General features: G+C 38.8%; 1 protein-coding gene across 1 annotated transcript in view; it reads left to right on the top strand.

Annotated features, from left to right (window-relative positions):
- The window catches only part of LOC129565077 (neuronal acetylcholine receptor subunit alpha-7), a 101,881-nt gene that overhangs the window by 12,411 nt on the left and 70,708 nt on the right, over positions 1–18,762 (top strand). Inside the window, exon 2 of the mRNA XM_055439439.1 lies at positions 11,169–15,254. Coding sequence (XP_055295414.1) covers positions 15,200–15,254 — 55 coding nt within the window. The 5' untranslated portion in view covers positions 11,169–15,199. The remainder of the gene's footprint in view (positions 1–11,168; positions 15,255–18,762) is intronic.

Below are 18,762 nucleotides of genomic sequence, written 5' to 3'. Positions count from 1 at the left end.
TCTCTCTCTCTCTCTCTCTCTCTCTCTCTCTCTCTCTCTCTCTCTCTTTCTCTCTCTCTCTGTGTGTGTGTGTGTGTTTCCTCTTCGTAATGCCTCGTCGATGCTCTCAATTATTATTGTGTGTTGTTCGACGTGTTAATTCGCATTGTGTGTGGTGTTGGTGTGAACGTAAAATAATAATAATCATAATTAATTTGTATTTAAGATTGTGTGCTGTCAACATTGGGCCCAGCGCCTCTTAACACTCTTTGCTGATATTGTGATATTGTGATATTGTGATATTGTGACTTATCCATGATGTCGTTATTATTTATGGTTCAGGCGAAATTATATGTGTGTATGTGTCAGTCGGAAGTGTAAATGCTTAGATGGATTTCATTTGTTCGGGAAGAGCCATTTGCGTGTGTACGATTGTGACACTCGATTTGCGAACACAGCGAACAGTAACACAGCACACCACAGTACCAGCACCAACTCACCAAAAAACTTGACTCTCTCTGTCAATTGGACGAATATAGGGGACGAGCATTAGACACAATTTTCATGAACACAGAAAAAGAATAGAAAATGGTTCAAAACACAATTATTATCCAGCATTCGCCCCGATGAATATTCCATACTTCCTATCTCTCTCGGTACGTTTTCATTCGCACGGCATACATATTCCGAGATGGATTTAGTGAAAGCAGATGACACACCTATCAGAAGATCCGGAATTATTATTCGTTTACACGTATATATCAATGTCGTCAACGCTGTTGTCATCATCACGTTGCGCCTGAATGAATGACGGTGGCCAACCACTCTTCAGCTGAGCATGAATTCAACAGTCTCTCACTCACTCACTTGCCGTCTTCAACCATATAATTGATTAGAAATGTTCAAAGCAGGAATTTATCTTTATCATAAATATGTAAATGATTGTGGTAAGACGACCCGACATTAATAACGCCCTTGGATAAAGAAAAGAGTTGGTTGCGTAGCAGTTTCTTTTTATTTCAAACGATATAGATAAAGACAAACCACAAATCTATTTGGATTATTTTGACTTAATCCACTTCGCATGCCGATTTCGGTGTAAGCCAAACAACTCTTCGTCGTTTGCCGTAACTTTGTTTTTTTCCTCGTCGTTTATCCTCATCACTTCGATCTATCCTCTTCCGAATGCTCGTGCAATATTTTCAAAGAGTGTGCGCTTTTGCTCGTTTCGAGCAAATGAGTAATGCATACACATTATACACCATAAATCCATTAATAATATTGTAATTGAACGGTGGAAATGGCAAAAGCTTATAGCGATCGATAGACAGCAAATGGTGAAATTGATGGAATATTGACTGCATCTGGGCTGGCTCTATCTCTCATTCATTGATTGTGAATGTGATATTATGTGTGCGATAGCGCATGCATATGTATTTGTGTGATATCTACATATCGTTCTAACAGGGAATGGTATAATCACAATGATGATACTTGGTACCTGGTGTTTGGCACTTGCTTTACACTCCGCTTCTGGCTCCGGATTAAATGCGAATCTTTTAACGTGATGTATAATAAAATCAATGTGCTCCATTTCTTCATCTCCGTTTTGTCTTCCTCCTCATCTTCAGCGTCTTCTTTTCGCCAGCAAAACGTGAAATGCACACATTTATCGCTATCTCGACTATGTTGCTTTCGATGTATCACACGAGTATTACGACCAGAACCGAAGCGCCAAGAATAAAAAAACGGAATCGACAGAGAGAAAAATTGTGTGTATCGAAGAGAGAAAAGTTGAAATTGATTGCGCTGTGTCGCTTTTACTTTACCCATCAGAAGAAAATTTATGTGCACTCCCGCGTTCACATTGCGAATTTCACATAGCTAGATCCTCAAACCATACATTTAGAAATTTATTTACATTTATTGAATTAAAATCACATTTGAGCATGGAAGCACATACAACATACACACAGAGAGTAAATGTATTTGGGTGGATGATAAGTCAAACGCATCGCAGTACCCACAATGTTTGAGTATAAGTAAGTGCTGTTCTATGGCACAAACGACGATGTAACGGTTATGTGCGTGCGCAAAAAGCACATGGAGCCAAAATGAATTTTAAATTAAAATTGCATCAACTATGGAAACTACACTCTCACTTGGTATATATATATATAGTCACATAAAAGAAGTCGATTCCGTTGATAAGAAGAACGGGGCGACATTGCACAACGGAACCAAAATGAAATACTACAACTATTGAGTTTACATATGTGCCCCTTTGAATGATTTTTTTATTAACATAAGTGCTTTCTGCAGAGGAAAACCTTGTGCCAATTTTGGCATTCCAAACGACTACGCACAACACACATTTGCAACGGAATGATGAAGCGGAACATTCTCTCACATAGATTAATATATATATATATATATATATATATATATATATATATATGGCGCAACTAGAATAAAAGCAATTGGAGACGAACGAACGAACGAGTGAACCAGCAATAGGCTTACATGAGAATCAGGTGTAAAAAGTTACAATACATCCACACCCACACCTACACATACACACAATCTAATTTCATTCATTATACATTTCTGGATCATTCTGTGTACTGCACTCGTTTTTCAACTTTTATCGCTTATCCCATAGGAGAGAAAGCACTCGAGAATTTAGACACATGTTGTTGACACCTTGACTGTCGCACACTTATTCGCACTGATTGAAGGCAACAAAAGCGAACCGAGAAAGAGAGAGAGAGAGAGAGAGAGAGAGAGAGAGAGAATGTGTGTGTATGAGAAAAATACTAGCAAAAAATAACAACCACCCAGCTAACGTTATATTGATTGTGTGTTCTTTGGGGTATTTTTCTTCTTCATCTCTTCCGTTGTCGAGCAAAAAGAAGAATGGAGCTGAGATTTAAAAAAAGAAACACGGATTTCCGATACTCGTATATTATAAATCTACCGTCGTATCCTGCATATTTTCACAATATTCTCTGAACGGTTTTTTATCTCTTTTAACCGCTCTCACTGGATATATATACAAATTTTTTGCTCCACTACGAAAAAGTGTTGATGTGCATACGCGTTAGATGTTATAAATTTTGTATTATACCGCCACAAATGCGGCATCATCATCATAGATGCAAAACCTCTATCATCTTGTAACTTCGCAGAAAAGGTCCGTGTATTTGCCATAATATGCATAATGAGCCTCATCCACACACACACACACACACACACACACACACACACACACACACACACCGACTTTCGCCTCAACCTACGGAATTTATCTATAAGTACGAAATGCTACATAAAATATTGATGTCTTGTGTAATAGTCGTTAGTGGATATCAATGTCGAGCACTATCTTCTCATTCCTCTTGAAACTCATGCTGTCTCACTTTCGCAACCATTCTCTCACCCATTTCCACAAACTCTCTAACTATATTCCGTTCAACTTAACGTTTGCTCAACGAATTGGTTCAATTCGTTTGACAATCGACACACACCAAAGCCATGAGCCTTCTTGTACAACGTAAAATGTGGATATAGCGAGTTGTTTTTTTCCATCCCCCCTTAATATAAATATAATCAACGTACATTTTTCGTTTGAACTGGTTGTGTGTGTTTGTGTGTGTATTTTTTCACCTTTCTCCATCACTCTTCCACATTTTGATCTCCTTCACAACGTTTTCTTTATCATTTCTTCATGTTGCAGAGTAAATTTTCTCCCATGAATCGTGTGCTATCGTTCATTTTCTCGTTTACCTATTGGCTTTGCTAGCGAAAATTCGTTATTACCATTATCTTGAGAGGATGCTCTTAATCCAGAACAGAGTAACTTTGATGGCCACCAAACAAACGAACGAACGAAATGTTCATTCTCGGCACAAGAAATGGATAAAGCAAACAAAAGAGCGATAGCAACAATGGCATCGAAACAGATCCCCAAGTACCATCACGTTGAAACACTGAGACGAGAAAGAAATTGCTTAGCTATGCCGAAGCAATATTTATTGAATGGATTTTGGATGAAATTCGTGCACGGCGAAGGCTCTCCGTGTGTGAGTGAGTGAGTGAGTGAGAGTGTGAGAGAGAGTATGTGAGTGGCAATTTTTTCGCTGTTAGTGTTTTATTATTATGCAAAAATTGCTCTCAAGAATACTCCGCCCATAAAAAGTTCTAAATTGCAAAGTTTTTCATACGAACGGTTTTAAATTACCTCTTGCCCGCTAATTTTCTGACTTTTCCTCCATTCACAGAAACAGATTGTCGTTTTTTTCACTGCTTTTGTTGTTGTTGCTCCTTTTATCGTTGTTCTCTCGCTCGATCGCTGGCTTCATTCGTTATTTTCTCATTTCCTGCGTACTTTTTTTTCTACCTACACTCACCTCTATGATTTTGAGTGCGAACACAAGAAATGCTCATGCTCTTTATACGAATCGTTCGCTTGTCGAATCGTTTATTAGATGCACTTGAAGCAGAAAGCAAAAAAAAGAAATCCAGAAATCAGACAAAAAAATCTCGCACACAAAAAAAATTCCATGCATTTCCAACGATTTTATTAAATGAGATGGCTAGCTGAATAGTTAGATTGTGCACATACGCGCACTCACTTACATAGTTTCAAGCGAACCGAGAAAAAATTCCATGAAACAAACAACAGCGGTACCATGATGGAGAGATAAAGAGCGAAAAACGCACCCAGATATCCACAACCCATTCGGTGAGAGTTCGCATATATACGTACACTCAAGTGAACCGAACCATCGAGCAATATTCATAAAAAACAAAAAATAGGCTACGGCAAATCTGCGAGTGTACTTTGGATTTAGTTTAAATTTCAAACAGACGTTCGTGCCATCCTCTCCGTAATGAAAATCGTTCACGAATTGAAATGTGTGTATGAGAGTTTTTATGTGGATTTTATGCATAGAGACACACCATCAACAAAAAACAGAGCTAGGCAAGGAGAGAGAAAGAGTGAACGTGTGCGGTGCCGTAAAATATAAAATGAATAGTATGGTATAGGAAAAAAAAACGAGAGAGAAAAGCGAACGAGCTATAAAAGGGGAAAAACTAAAGCTAAGCCAAACTGAAACCTGGCGCGCTTGGGTAAAAAACACTTATTCATTCTCAAAACTAATAACATTTAACGTAATTATGTGGCTTATATGAACTTTTTAGATTGAAATGAACTACGAAAGCTTTGAGGGTGCTATAAAGTTACACGCAAATACTATTATTACTCTTACCATCCGACCGATGTGTTGTTTTATTCAATCTCGCTTTCTCTCTGTGTCTCCCTCGGTTCGGTTGGTGTTGTGTCGTCGGTTTTTTCCTTCTACTTCTTTTCCTTCTTCTTCTTCTTCTCCTTCTCTTGCCATTTCTTTCTCGATCTCTATCATTCAAGCGATTGTTTTTGTGGTGAATGGTGTTGTTTTTCTTGCCATTGCTTCGTGCCAAAGATTTTGTCTTTTGTCTCACGCTACTCCACTCTTACACACAATCACTTAGCTAATTTTATCTGCTAGTTTGTTTGGAGCCACGTGAGATTTTAACTTTGGTCGATGTGCGATAAGCCCTTGTTCTCTGGCTTGTTCGTGTATTGTGTGCCATTGCCGTTTCTCTTTTGTGTGTGCGTCGTCCCTGTCTTTTGCGGTATTGTTATAACTTGTATGATACTTTCTAAATAGATTTGCGTCGGTGTGTTTTTAACAAAGCGATTGCATCAACTACATTCTAAATGTATTTTCAAGGATTCTCGGATCTCTTTCGCTATCCTCGCGCTCATTCTCTCTTACACTTTCTCTCGTTATTTCTCTCTTTCTATCTCTTGGTCTCTCGCTTACTTTCATTCGCTCCCAATCATCCATCTTTTATCTCTCCAAACTCGATTCGTGTAATCGTGGGAATATTCTTTTTTTCTTCGTTTACACCAAATTCCATCTGCTGCTCCTTCTTCGTCATGACCATATGCACTTTAAGCCTTCGATCATTGAGGCGTTCATCCTTGTGTGTGATCGCTATCCGTGCAGCAGCCACCTCGATGGTGTATCATTTGTTTGTTGTTTCAATTTCCGGCCAAACACTTTCTCAGTATTGTCAGCATTGCACCGAGTGTATATTGCATGGCACACAGTGTAAGCTAGACGATGGTTGGCAAGGTGCTCAAATGCTCGAGATGCCTGAGCCATTTATCAAAGTCTTAAGTCTCTTGGCTAAGCCACACACGGCACCGGAAAACTGCACTGTATTGTTGCATTTTATTAAATTTATTTGACATCGAGTACATTGTTTTAAATTTCGTGTATAACATAACCGGGTTTATTCTAAGCCACATGGGTACCACACCAAGCAGCATACATCTTGCCAATTGTATTAAAAGCAAAATAAATAATAAAATCATAAAAATTCGGTCGCACATGCTCGAGCGAAAAAAATAATCCGTGCATCACAGCAGAATGGTAGGAAAAAACGTGGTCACATAAAAAGAATGTGAAACAAAATTGATGGGTTCAGAGCGGACGGATACGGGCAAAGTTTTTGGCAATTGTGCACATACAACCGAAATGTGAACGAACAAAAAAAAACAAGATGAACAAATAAAGTTCCACGTTGTTTGATAGGTGAACAGAGTGAAAAAAAGATTGGATAAAGAGAGAGAAGAGATCGGCAACAGCAGAATCCGGTAAAGAGCGCAATATAAAATGCACATAGAATCTGAACGATGAGAAATTGTTACGTTAATTCTTTTGATCTGCTTTTTTCATTTTCCTGTATCCGTCATACTTCAAATAAACATACAATCAATTTTCCTGTCGACAATATATTTTGATGGGTTCTTTTTTCGCTTCATTCTTGTGTCGTGTCGTCAACGCAACAACATCCGTGTTCCATCATCGTTTCGGCGCTGCGCTTTCTTTGGGCGAGAAAGAAAAAGTCGTTTCGGAAATCGCTGATTTTTTTTTTATTTTTTTTTCGTCATATAATGACAAAAGACACATTGGATGAAAGTTTTTTTGTTGTTGTTGATGGTACAAAACCATCATAACTCAACTTCGCTCATTCGGATGGCACAAAAGCCAATCACATGCAACAAATGCGATCATACATTGGCACACGCACTCATATAAGCACAAAGACAACGAACGGCACCAAACAAAAGACAATGTCAACATGTGAATGCATGCTGTAAAAATGACATGGTTGAATGGCAAAATAAAATTTAAGTTAAGTGAATTGAATTCGAAGCAAACATAAGCACAAACTGTGTGCCTGTTGACAACACACAAAATCAGTTCACCATTGAATTGCATACCCGCTGCTATAAAACGAAAAAAAAACATGTTTAAATTATAATGTAATAAGCTCGTTTTATTCTCTAAATGAATTTATATATTCTTCTTGTTCCTTTTCATTCGGCGCTTTCTCTCTATCTTTCTATCTATCTATCTCTCTGTGTTCATGAAATGTTTTTTTTCTGATTCCGAGCAATGAGCTTGTCGAGAGCATATTTATCTGTGAGACACATACACACACACACACATTCCCTTCCAACAAAGATGGAAAGAAGGATGCTGCCGTCTTTTTTTTCTCTCCCTACATTCCTTTTTGTTTGCCACATAGTACAGATGCACTCTTACTTAGTATGCCCAATTCATTTACTCCATTTACGAAGTATTCATGTAGCCCTCAAACTGAAATTGCTTGCAAGCAAAATGCATATTATGGAGATATTTTCCAGCCGCTAACAGAAAAAATACGCACACAACCATTTCGGGATGGAAATGGCGTCTTGGCTTAACAGCGCGCGCTTCCCAAGCATTCGTAAGCACATACCGAGAATTGGTGAATAGAACACGCTGGCATATAACATCACCAAAGTGCTCATGACCAAATAGGCATATAAATTTTTATAACTGTTTTCATCGTTATCGTCGTCGTAGTTGTTGCTGTAGTTGTCGTCGTAGTCGTTCATTCAGAAAAAAAAGGAAGAGAGAAGGAATCGAAAAGTGTTTTGTGCAACAACTCAAGCGATAACAAGACAAGAACGACACAACCGCCACCAGAAAGCAAAACAGAAAACAAACCAGCGAAAAGAAATCAAGTCGTTGGATTTTTTTTGCATTCTTCAGGCTCGAGGAGCTAGTGCACGCTTTTGCTGCTTGTCGCGCACAAAGAGAAACATACACTCGGTGACGGAAAACGAGGAAAAGAACCATAGTCGTAGTCGGATGAAATACGATGGAATGTGTTTTGTTTTGTGTGTCGGAGGACGGAGAGGCACAACCGTGAAAATGAAAGCAAGCGCATCCGTTTAAAATGGTTTGAAATTGTGCAAGTAAAAGGCTGCGATTGCTGTGTGCCCACAGCAAAATACTACACTATGACACGTATATATATTCATATAGCATAAGGCACAGCAACCGAATACGAAACCGTGTGCAGTCATTGCCTGTGTCTGATTGCATGGAGTAACACGCGATTTGTGTGTATCGCCATCGCTATTTGTGTGCAGTGTACAGACCGAGTACGTGGGATCGAGCAGTAGAAGCAACAGTAGCAGTTTGTAAGCGAAGCCGAGCCAACGAGTACGCTTACCTCCCTGGGTTGTGTTCAGTTTGTCATGTTTCAACGATCCACTTTCATTCGCAATAAGTACGGTGTTGAGTGCGGATTGTGTGCCATCGGTCTTATTGTGTGTGTTCGATCTATTTGCTGTGCTGTTTTGTAAACGTTTGCATTGGAATCGTTTTTCAAGAGACCGGGAGAGAGAAGATTTTTTTTTCTATCTTCAAGAGCGAGCTAGTGAGTAAACGAAACAGACAAATAGACAGAGACACGCGGAGATAGCGATTGTAGAGATATCGCTTCGGTACAAATGAATTCGTTGAACTGAAAACACGACAAACAAGCAAACCCGAAATACAAAACCAAAACGCCAGGCATATCACCAGCAGCAACAAATGTTCTCTCTTGCATAGAGACAGAGGGAAATGGAAAAAACAAAACTAAAACAGAAAAAGTACAGTTGTTTTATATGTGTGTGTAGGATAGAGAGGGAGAGAATTCGTGTGAGTTTGGAATGGCAACAAGATTGCGAGAATGAAAACTATGATGATACCTTTCGCGGCAAAAAAGCGAATAAAAAATCACGGCAAATCAAACATCTAGCAACAGCATCACCAATCGACGAAGGCGACAACAACAACAATAATAATAATAAGGGTAGCAAAAAAGCAGCAGCGAAAACAAGAGAAAAAAGAATCAAAAGTAACACAAAATATAAAAAGCGAAATGGGAAAACAAACAACGAACAGAGAGAGTGGAGAGAAAAAGTGACACGTTCAATCTATTTTCAAATAATCTTGAATTTCTCTCTATCTTACTTGCTCGCTCGCTCTATTCATTCACGTTGCTCGCTGGAGTTCGGTTGTGCTTGGTGATATTATTGCATTTTTTATGGATTTGCGTTTTAATTTATTTCTCGTTGCAAATTTTCATGAAATTCATGTGCCCGCGGAGCAGAAAACATTGCGATAACGTTGCACTTTGTTTGTTTCGCCCGCGTGCGAACACACACTGAACTACAATATATCCAGATATGCTCTATCACGTTCGCCCAATTTTCTATCTCACCCTCACTCTTTCTCGCAATTCCAGAATTGTCTGTCGTTTTTCTGCATCACCGACAGATGCATAAATAATATGATGTTCTATTCGCGTGCTCACAACGTTCGTTCGTTCATTCGTGCGTTCGTTGGGTCGTTCGCTCACTCGAAATGCATACACATTTCATGGTGTAGTTGTAGAAATTCAATTTATCACTTGTTGTTCTGTCTCTCGTCAGTTACATTTATACATTAATAAATATATCGACCATGTGGAAGGTACACGGATTTTAAATTGGTTTCTGCTCATTTTATAAGTGCATTTGTTCTGGATGATTGTGTGTTGTGCTCTGATTCATTTGTCAAGCGAAAGACAGAGTGCACGTGAGAGCAAATACATTTTGCCAAAAATCACATTGTATGAAAATGCAACAGTTTATCAAATATACAAGTATGATGATGTAGTGAGTGAATGTGACTGAAGTCAACGAACCAAAACCACACATAAACTCACATGTATGAAAAGCTCCATTTCGATTGTGTAACATATCTGCTGTATCATTTTGTATTCCAATCATCAATTGTTATAAAATGCAATTAAATTGGTATAACAAAAAAACTGCACGTAGATAGAACCGCTGATGTTTTTCTGTCATCAATTCGTCAAATTCACCGAACAAAAACCGAAATGCAGCAGAGAGAGTGAGTGGGATAGAGAGGGAGTCTACGATTGGCATCGATTTACCTGAATAACTGGTTACATCATTTCGCTGAATGAACAACAATAATATGCCATTAAAAATGAAGAGAACGAATGCAAAACACTGCACCAACCAAATACGAACACACAGTGAAATCACGTGCCATTGCAATATTAAATTTTGTTCTATGTATTTTCCCTTCGTTTTGTAATCAGCAGCACAATTTAAACGAGTTAATTGTTTTTCCAGTGCAATTACACAGCGATCGGATAAATCATATTCATTAAAATGGAGATTTCGCTGCAAATTTCCATTTTGAATTTTGATGTGTTAACGCTTTGCTCTATTTACAAGTATCTACCACGCAAACGACGACGCACAAAATTGTGCTCAAACACATTGAATACATTTAACTGCTGCCAAAACAAGCGAGCATCAACAAAAATGATTTCATTACAACGACGGTGACATTATTTACCAATGTTTTAATCCAAACGAAGCGTTCGCATTCACGCTATCCACCACCATTCCATTCATTCAATTTCAAACTAACTACAAATAGTCGATTCGTGTTTGTTTTCATAACGGACGGGGCGACGCAAGGGGTTGGCTTTTTAGAGCCCGCGTATCAAATCGGAAAATTAAATGAAGAACGGGAAAAATTGAAATACGAATTTCATTTGTTAACTGTTCATTTTGTATTCGGCCAGCTTAAAATTGTTAATTAAACAGTACCGCGCTAATTTTACCTCATACATGAACTGACAGTAAAAAAAAACATCAATAAAAATCAATTACACACCATTCTATCATGTTTTAACATTTTTTTGTTGTTTGTTCCATTTTCTGATTTTAGGTATGACTTATGTGTATGACAGAGAGAAAGAGAGAAATTTGGCCGTGTTTCGAAATTATCACAACACGTATATGCAGTCATTCGGTGAGCGGTGACTCCAACGCCAAACACAGGAAATTATGATCAAATATTTTAATTCATGTGCTGTGGACAATATTTATTTGTCTGGGTGTTCGGCGAACTATTGTTGGTGAATAAAACTGAACCAATCACAGTGAAAAATAGACAAAAGTGAACAAAAAAACAGATTGAATAACTAAAAAAAAACTAGACACCAAAAAAAAAACAGAAATGAAAAACAAAAAGATGGCATATAAAATATCCCAACAAATTTTTCAATTAATCATCGATAATTTGCACGGTAATTTGCAATTGAAATAAAGCCAAAAAACGCAGTGAGCAGCAAATAACAATCAGCAAAAAAAATGAAATTCGCCTAATGGAAATAGTGAATTAAACCTCAAATCAAACTATGGCAATGCGAAATGACAGTTTTGATGGAAATCAAGCAGCGAAAAACACGACAAATACAGCACTCGAAAATCTAGTGTGCGTGGACAAAAAAGTAATCGCATTCCGAGAAGAAAGGATTTAGTGTAGCTGAGTAGTGGCAGAGTTAATCGGAAATTGTGCACTAAAATTGAATTGAACACACCGGTTGAAACCCGAACAAAAACAAAACTACATACTCGACTGCTGTCATCTGCGAAAGCCATTACCATAAGCTTATACAGTGTATGTGTGTATCGTACGACGAGTTTGTGTTTTTATTTTCTCATCTCTTCAATGCGCGGCCGTGTTCTATCTTTCTTTCTAGCTTTCAAATCCAGTAAAATTCCGACCATTTTTTTTTCTCGTCCGTAAATTTTTCTTTCGTTCATCTTCTATGGTGTGTTTCGTTCGCATTTGTTTGCGGTGTGTATAATGGATTTTCATTTCGCAATATTGCTGCTGCGGTGTGCGTGTATACGGTGATTTCGTAATTACACTAATAATGGATATTGTTTCACGCGGGTTGTGTGTGTGTTGCGTTTTTTTTCTATCTTTCTCGAATGTAAAATTGGCGCAATTTAAAATGTCAGCACCGTTCCGGATATCTGCTGTGAATGAATGAATGAATGACAGAGGTTTGTATTCAGCAAGCAGCTCGGATTTGACGAATATATACACACACACGTGGCACGGTGTGCAATAAACAGAAAAAGAACAACCCGGATTTTTTGTTAATACCCTGAGCCAGTGGTTACGAAACTGACGACGAATTTTTCCACACATACACACACACACACAGAGAGAGAGAGACGACGACGAAGTGAAACGTAGCAGCACGTTTATGGTTGTTGTTTTTTTTCTCTGCTCTGTTCATCTTCTTCGTCGGTTTGAACAAACATAAAGCAAAGTGGATGAATTGCATATTGCACAGACAAAAGCATTTTTCGCCGTGAATTGTATCCGTTAACGAGAAGTGAAAGCAGCACGGACACAAGACAGATAGAGAGAGAATAAGATAGACAGAGCAGCAGCCGGAGCACGGAAATACGCGAGCATCCAACAAAAGCAGAGCATCTCTCAAATGTGAGAAAAGATGTGTGTATATGCGCGCGATGCTTTCAATGAAAATAAATGAATGCGATTCAGTTAATCGGATGAGAAGCGTGAATATAGGAGAATTAAAAAAAGTACCAAGTATCGACGACGGCAACAACGACGGCGACGAACGACAACAATTTCTAGCAATCGACCCGAACTAAAGAGAATTGGAAGCGGCGACGGTATTCAGCTTTAAACAATCTTCGGAACAGGCGAAGCGAATTTAAGCATTGAAAAGGAAAGGAACGAATGAACGAAACGCCCCGACATAAGTGACACAAAAATATAACGATGTCATCATTACAAATACATTATAAGCAGATAATATACCGCTAAGCAAAGCAATCATACAGACAAAAAGCAACGGATATTACGGGAAAAAAAGCACAACAGAGAGATTCGCTTTATCTCTTAGCCATATAGGGAACAACGCTACACACTATTCTTTATCTCTTTTTCTCTTCCTTTTTTTGTGTGTCTCTTGTTCATATTATTATTTTCACTTTCTTCAACGACAACGGCAACAATAATAACATCAACGACGAAGACGACGACGACGTCGACAACGGTTTAGTTGTGTGCTACGCGTGTGTGTATGTGTGTGTATACAGCTTTTGTCGTGACTTTACTGCCGATTATATCGTATTATGAAAGGCAAATTCAATGCGATATTCGAAACAAAGACACAAGAGCGAACAAGTCAGAAGAAGAAAAACGTAGCAAACAAGTGGAATAGCTCATCATCATCTGACAAGCAACCGCCACCACCATCACCACCATCGTCACCGTTACCGTCATCGAAACGACCAGTGTCATAGGATAGATACAACACATTAGAAAATATAACAAGGCCATTCATCAGCAACATTGAGCCCAATTGAATAACGACCGGATAAAAAGGGGTACCGAAAATTTTTACACAGCACGAACATCTCTTTTCAACGAAAACATCATCAAAAGAGAGAGAAGGAGTGAAACGTTTCATTTTTAATAGATTTTTAAAGAGCAGCTAAACGAGCGACGACGACGACGACGACGACGTCGACGACAAAAACTCTATAAGCAGTGACAATTTTACTGGAAAAGGCCACAATATCGCACATACACACACTGTCTCTCATCCTTAAACTGTCTATCTCTCAATACCTGGAATATAACGTAATCGCCTCCCCCACTGCCATCCGTCGCATATTCAACAGCACTATCAGACGCTTTTATGAATAATCATCATCATCATTCCTTCACACTTTCGATCTGCTAGTGATTTTTCGGCACTTAAAAACACTTAAAAACATTCAAAACGCTCAACACAATTTTGCATTTCACTTGAAAAACGTTGAAACGCCACTACGGCCTCTCTAAACCTATATACACACACAAGCCATTGAGCCGACGGCCCATTTAACATACAAAACACGGCGAAAACCACAACAACAAAAAATATACCTAGACATGAAATTGGAATTGAAGCCAGCCCGACATATGCATGCTCAACACATCCAATTCAGGCGTCACAACCATTGATTTTAGAGTGAGTGCAGAAAAAACGAGAAAAAAGGGAGCAAAAGAGAAACAGCAACCGACAACAACAACGAGACAGTAGTGAAGCGATATCAATATATATTTAACCGAAAGAAAAATCAGCTTTCACACATTCAGTCACATCGCATTCATCATCTCAAACACCATCTGATTGCCTCAAATCATAAAAAAACACGCGCACCACACTAGCAGGCAAGAAAGAGCCCACAAGGCATCGACAACCATTACCTACAGTCGAAACCATTTATATTTCAATCATTCGAACGACTGTTCTCGAGAGAAGAGTTACTGCCGTGCTTTGGATGAAATACCGCAACTCATTGCGATAAAGTTTTGCAGAAGGAAAAAAATACATATAATAAGCAGTGGTGGAGAATAAGACGAAGAAAAAACAACAACAACAACCGGAGCAACGAGCAACAATTCTTATTGATATCTTATCACAAACGAGAGAAACAGAGAAAACTGTAGAAAAAAAAAAATATATTAATTACGTTGAACGGCGGCTTCGAATTGAGGAATTGAATCAAACGAAATTAAACACGGGAACGGCTTGCACTTCGACGAAGACGACGACTACGACGACGAAGAAGAAAACAAAAAGACGATAATCAAAAAAAAAAAACTGAGAAAAATTGCAGCAAATTTCCTATTCAACGGTACCTAAGCAACGACTCTTTCTCTCTCGCTTCAGCGCCAAACATATACAAGACCATTATTTCAAACCATTTGCAGTGTGGGCACACGGGGACGTCAAAACATCGTCCATCAATTTAAATCATCACCACCACCATCATCATCGTCATTATCAGGAAAATACTACACTTCAATAACAAAAAAAACCACTACAACATACACACACACAACATCTATCTCGGCCGAATCACTGCGAGAGAGTAATGGATTCCAACTGCTTTTATCATATTCTACTTTATATCTTCATCATTTTAAAAGGTAAGTGAGTCGTAACTTTTACCCAATGATGAAAATAGTTTTACTTTTCTTTAACCAACGACCACGACGACGAAGAATGAGTGCGTTCGAAAGGTAACGAAGAGTAGTTGTTATGTTTATTATTCTCGCATAACTTTTCGGTTGGTCCCGAAATGAAGATACGCTTAAACACCGGAGACCGGAGGTTTTTGGTGCTGATATCATAGTATGAAATGGGAATCTGAACTGCGACCCACCGATGGTCGAGTTGAGTAGTTTTTGCAATTAGTAAACTGTGTATAACAATAGTGGCAGTGCGGCCCTTATGGGGCACTCTCTCTCGTTTAAAATGCTCTTTTTCGCACGGGCTGGGTTGAATTGCAATCTCGACAATCAACCGCAATACAATGAGATAGAACAGTCTTTGCTACTTTGCGTTTAATGGTGCCCACTCACCCAATTGCTTGCTCTCCGAGTCTCACTCAACGAGTGTATGTATGTGTACGAATGTGCATCGGAGCACAAAAGGATCGAGTCATTTCACAAATTGCGCTTTTATTCTTTTGTTTGTGTGCTCGAACATGCGTTCCATTTCGATGTTTGCCAAAGCCGAAACGGTACACCACTTGACCGCGAAAACGATCCGCCAAAAACCCGACATAACACATACACACACATTTTGATAGCAGACAATGTGGCGGTGTACTACACTATTGCCACTGAACATTCGACACTAAAACGGCCCACTATATCAATTAAATTTTCGGCATGACGAGAACAGTGGTTTGGCGAATTTGCTGTTTAATTGATTTCGAATATGGCAATCACTCGCTATCCATTATAAATTTCGTACTATTTTAGCACTAAATTTCCATATAGCAAACGAAATATTCCCGGAGCCGTCCGCACTCCCTCCCCAAAACGCAGAAAATCAAGTGAAAATTCAGTACGAAACTTCAACAAAGACGCAAACAGCCACAACATTATGCTTTATAGCGCTTAAGTCGAGGGGATTTTCATTACACAATCAAAATATCACACGTGTACATGCCGTTGGTAATATAGAAAGAAATATTTTCACTCTCACTCGATTCGAATGCGTGAAAAAACCATGCGTAATTCTCTATTCACTACATGAAAAAGCGACGCTTGCCAAAGAATGCTAATCGGTTTCTATGAAATTGAAGTTTCGCAAATTGTCTCGAACCGCGTGTTGTTGCAAGTACAAAAGGAGCTTTTTTTCTGTTGTCTTTTTTTACCGATATGCGAATACATGCACAATGAGCGCCGTTTTTTTCTCATCCATTGAGCGGTTAACCCCTAGAACTGTGCAAACATTATGTAGAAAACCACCGGATTACCATTTTCATCATTAATTTTATGTAGATGACATCGGCCAAAACTTTTCACTCTGCCCGATGCTAAATAAACGATCCAACCATCCATTATGTACCTATTTCCACTGTATGTGTGTGTGCGTCGTGCAAACGAAAACAAGAACAAAGCAATTTTATGTAAAATACATTCATTACGACAATAACAACGTCAACAATAAAATAGAACACTCTTCAGTGGTTCCATTGAGTGTATAATGATACTGCGAACCACTGTCATACACAAAAAATGCTGTTTTTTTGTCATTGACAACGCGGCGCGTACACATTCGACTCTCTTTTGCACAAGCATTTAGTGGCACGAGGCAAAAGAAAGTGGGCAAGCAATGGAAGCGGCAAGAGTTTTTGGGCAACACGTCGCCAAGCCATAACAGCATGACATTGTACGCTGTGCAGTAGCATCAAACCACCATAAAAGCGAGACTAGTATACAGAGATAGAAAATTGGAAGAGTGGATCTGTATAGCCCTCACCCAATACCCAGCGATAATTCACTTAAAAACTTAGGAAATGATTATGACATGGTGTATGCTGCTGTCTTTTTTTTTCTATCCAAATTTGGAATGCGTGCGATATCGAACAAAGATGGTGCTCGTTTGCCTTCATTTTGCCATGGCCATTACTATTTTGCTGTTGGCCGATGTCATGTGTTTGAATACGATTCAGATCCGATTGGATATTTCAATACGTCCGATGAAATTGGTGTGTAGTCAAACACAATTTTTCTGCCTGAGAGATTAATCCCTTGGGCGAATTGCCAAACTAGAGCGAGAATAGAAAATTTTACCATTCCTCTTATAATAATGTATGCGCGATGTACGATCTATTGACGATGATTATTATGACCATCGCCAAAGGATGAAAACGAACACGCGCCCGCTCTTATTGAACGAAAACGTGCAGCTCTGGCTTCAGTTCGGGTGTTCGCATAAAAGATCATTTATTGGTCACAAACATTATATAGCCGATCCAAACAGCTTATTCGCAGTTGACGGCGTTGGCGGCAAACAACGGCTGGAATGGTGTTGTTGTTTTGCTCCCAAAAACTATTCAAATCGTATTTATATGCACGTTCACGTTCCTTGCATTATTATTACGCATTCATTCGATTTTCTTTTTAGTGCGGGCTGCTGGCGAGCGTTTGTCGTTGTCGAAGTTATGTTGTTTTCTTTCCGGTTTTGAACGCTTTTTCCAACATTTTCATTGCAAAGCTCTTCCGTCGTACAGACGGAAGTTGAGAAATTGCGAACGAAGAATGGGAGGCGAAAAAAGATTTGTTACTTTGTACATACCCAATCTCTCTTTCTCATTGGACTTTTTCCCGATCGCAAATGCATACACAAACAAATGCATTCAAGTTTTTTTGTGTGTGTATTCGGAACAAATTCTCTGCTGCTAATGCTGCTGGCTGTTTGTGCTTTATTTCGTTGTCGATTCGGGTTCGACGGATATTTGTTTAGCCACCACATGCAGGATGGCAATCTTCCTATTTTCTCGATGCCATAAATTTTGTTTTCAATAAATGCTTAATAAACACAGAAAAAAAACACAGAAAAAAACACAGAGCAGCAGCAGCAGCAGCACACGAAAAACTAACGAAATGCGCATGCATGCAAGCAATTTATTTTCTCGCTGTCCAACTTTATACGGTTATGCCTTATATCACACGGCACCCTGGAAAACGGTTAAAATTTCATAAATTTGGTAATTGTTTTTTATTGATACGGTTTGTGTACCAAACGCCCATTCGCTCGTGCTTTATGTCATTGCACACCATATTCAAACGAAGCACACGGATGACAGCATCCAAATATCGGTCGAATTTATTTTACACAACTATTTATTGTGCGATTATTGGAATGACCAAATTCAACGTTTCATTAAAAATTGAATGGTGTTGCCATTGCGATCGGCTCGTAAAATGAAATTCGGGTCATTTGGTTCAAAAATTTATTGCACTTTTTGACGGGCACAGCAAATTGAATACACTCCGTGTGTAAATCCATTGGATTCGCAAGGCAAAATGAGCAGCCATGAAATATTCACCGATCCGCAATAATGAAAAGCTGCACGTATGCGTTTGATTGCGAGAGAGAGAGAGAGAGAGAGAGAGAGAGAGAGAGAGAGAGAGAGAG

Source organism: Sitodiplosis mosellana, unplaced genomic scaffold, assembly GCF_009176505.1.
Source record: "Sitodiplosis mosellana isolate CC-2019 unplaced genomic scaffold, AAFC_SMos_1.0 Smas_scaffold_2, whole genome shotgun sequence".
In the NCBI taxonomy this organism is placed as follows: domain Eukaryota; kingdom Metazoa; phylum Arthropoda; class Insecta; order Diptera; family Cecidomyiidae; genus Sitodiplosis; species Sitodiplosis mosellana.
Note: the sequence above shows the minus strand (reverse complement) of the source record. Positions and strands in the feature narration are given on the sequence as shown.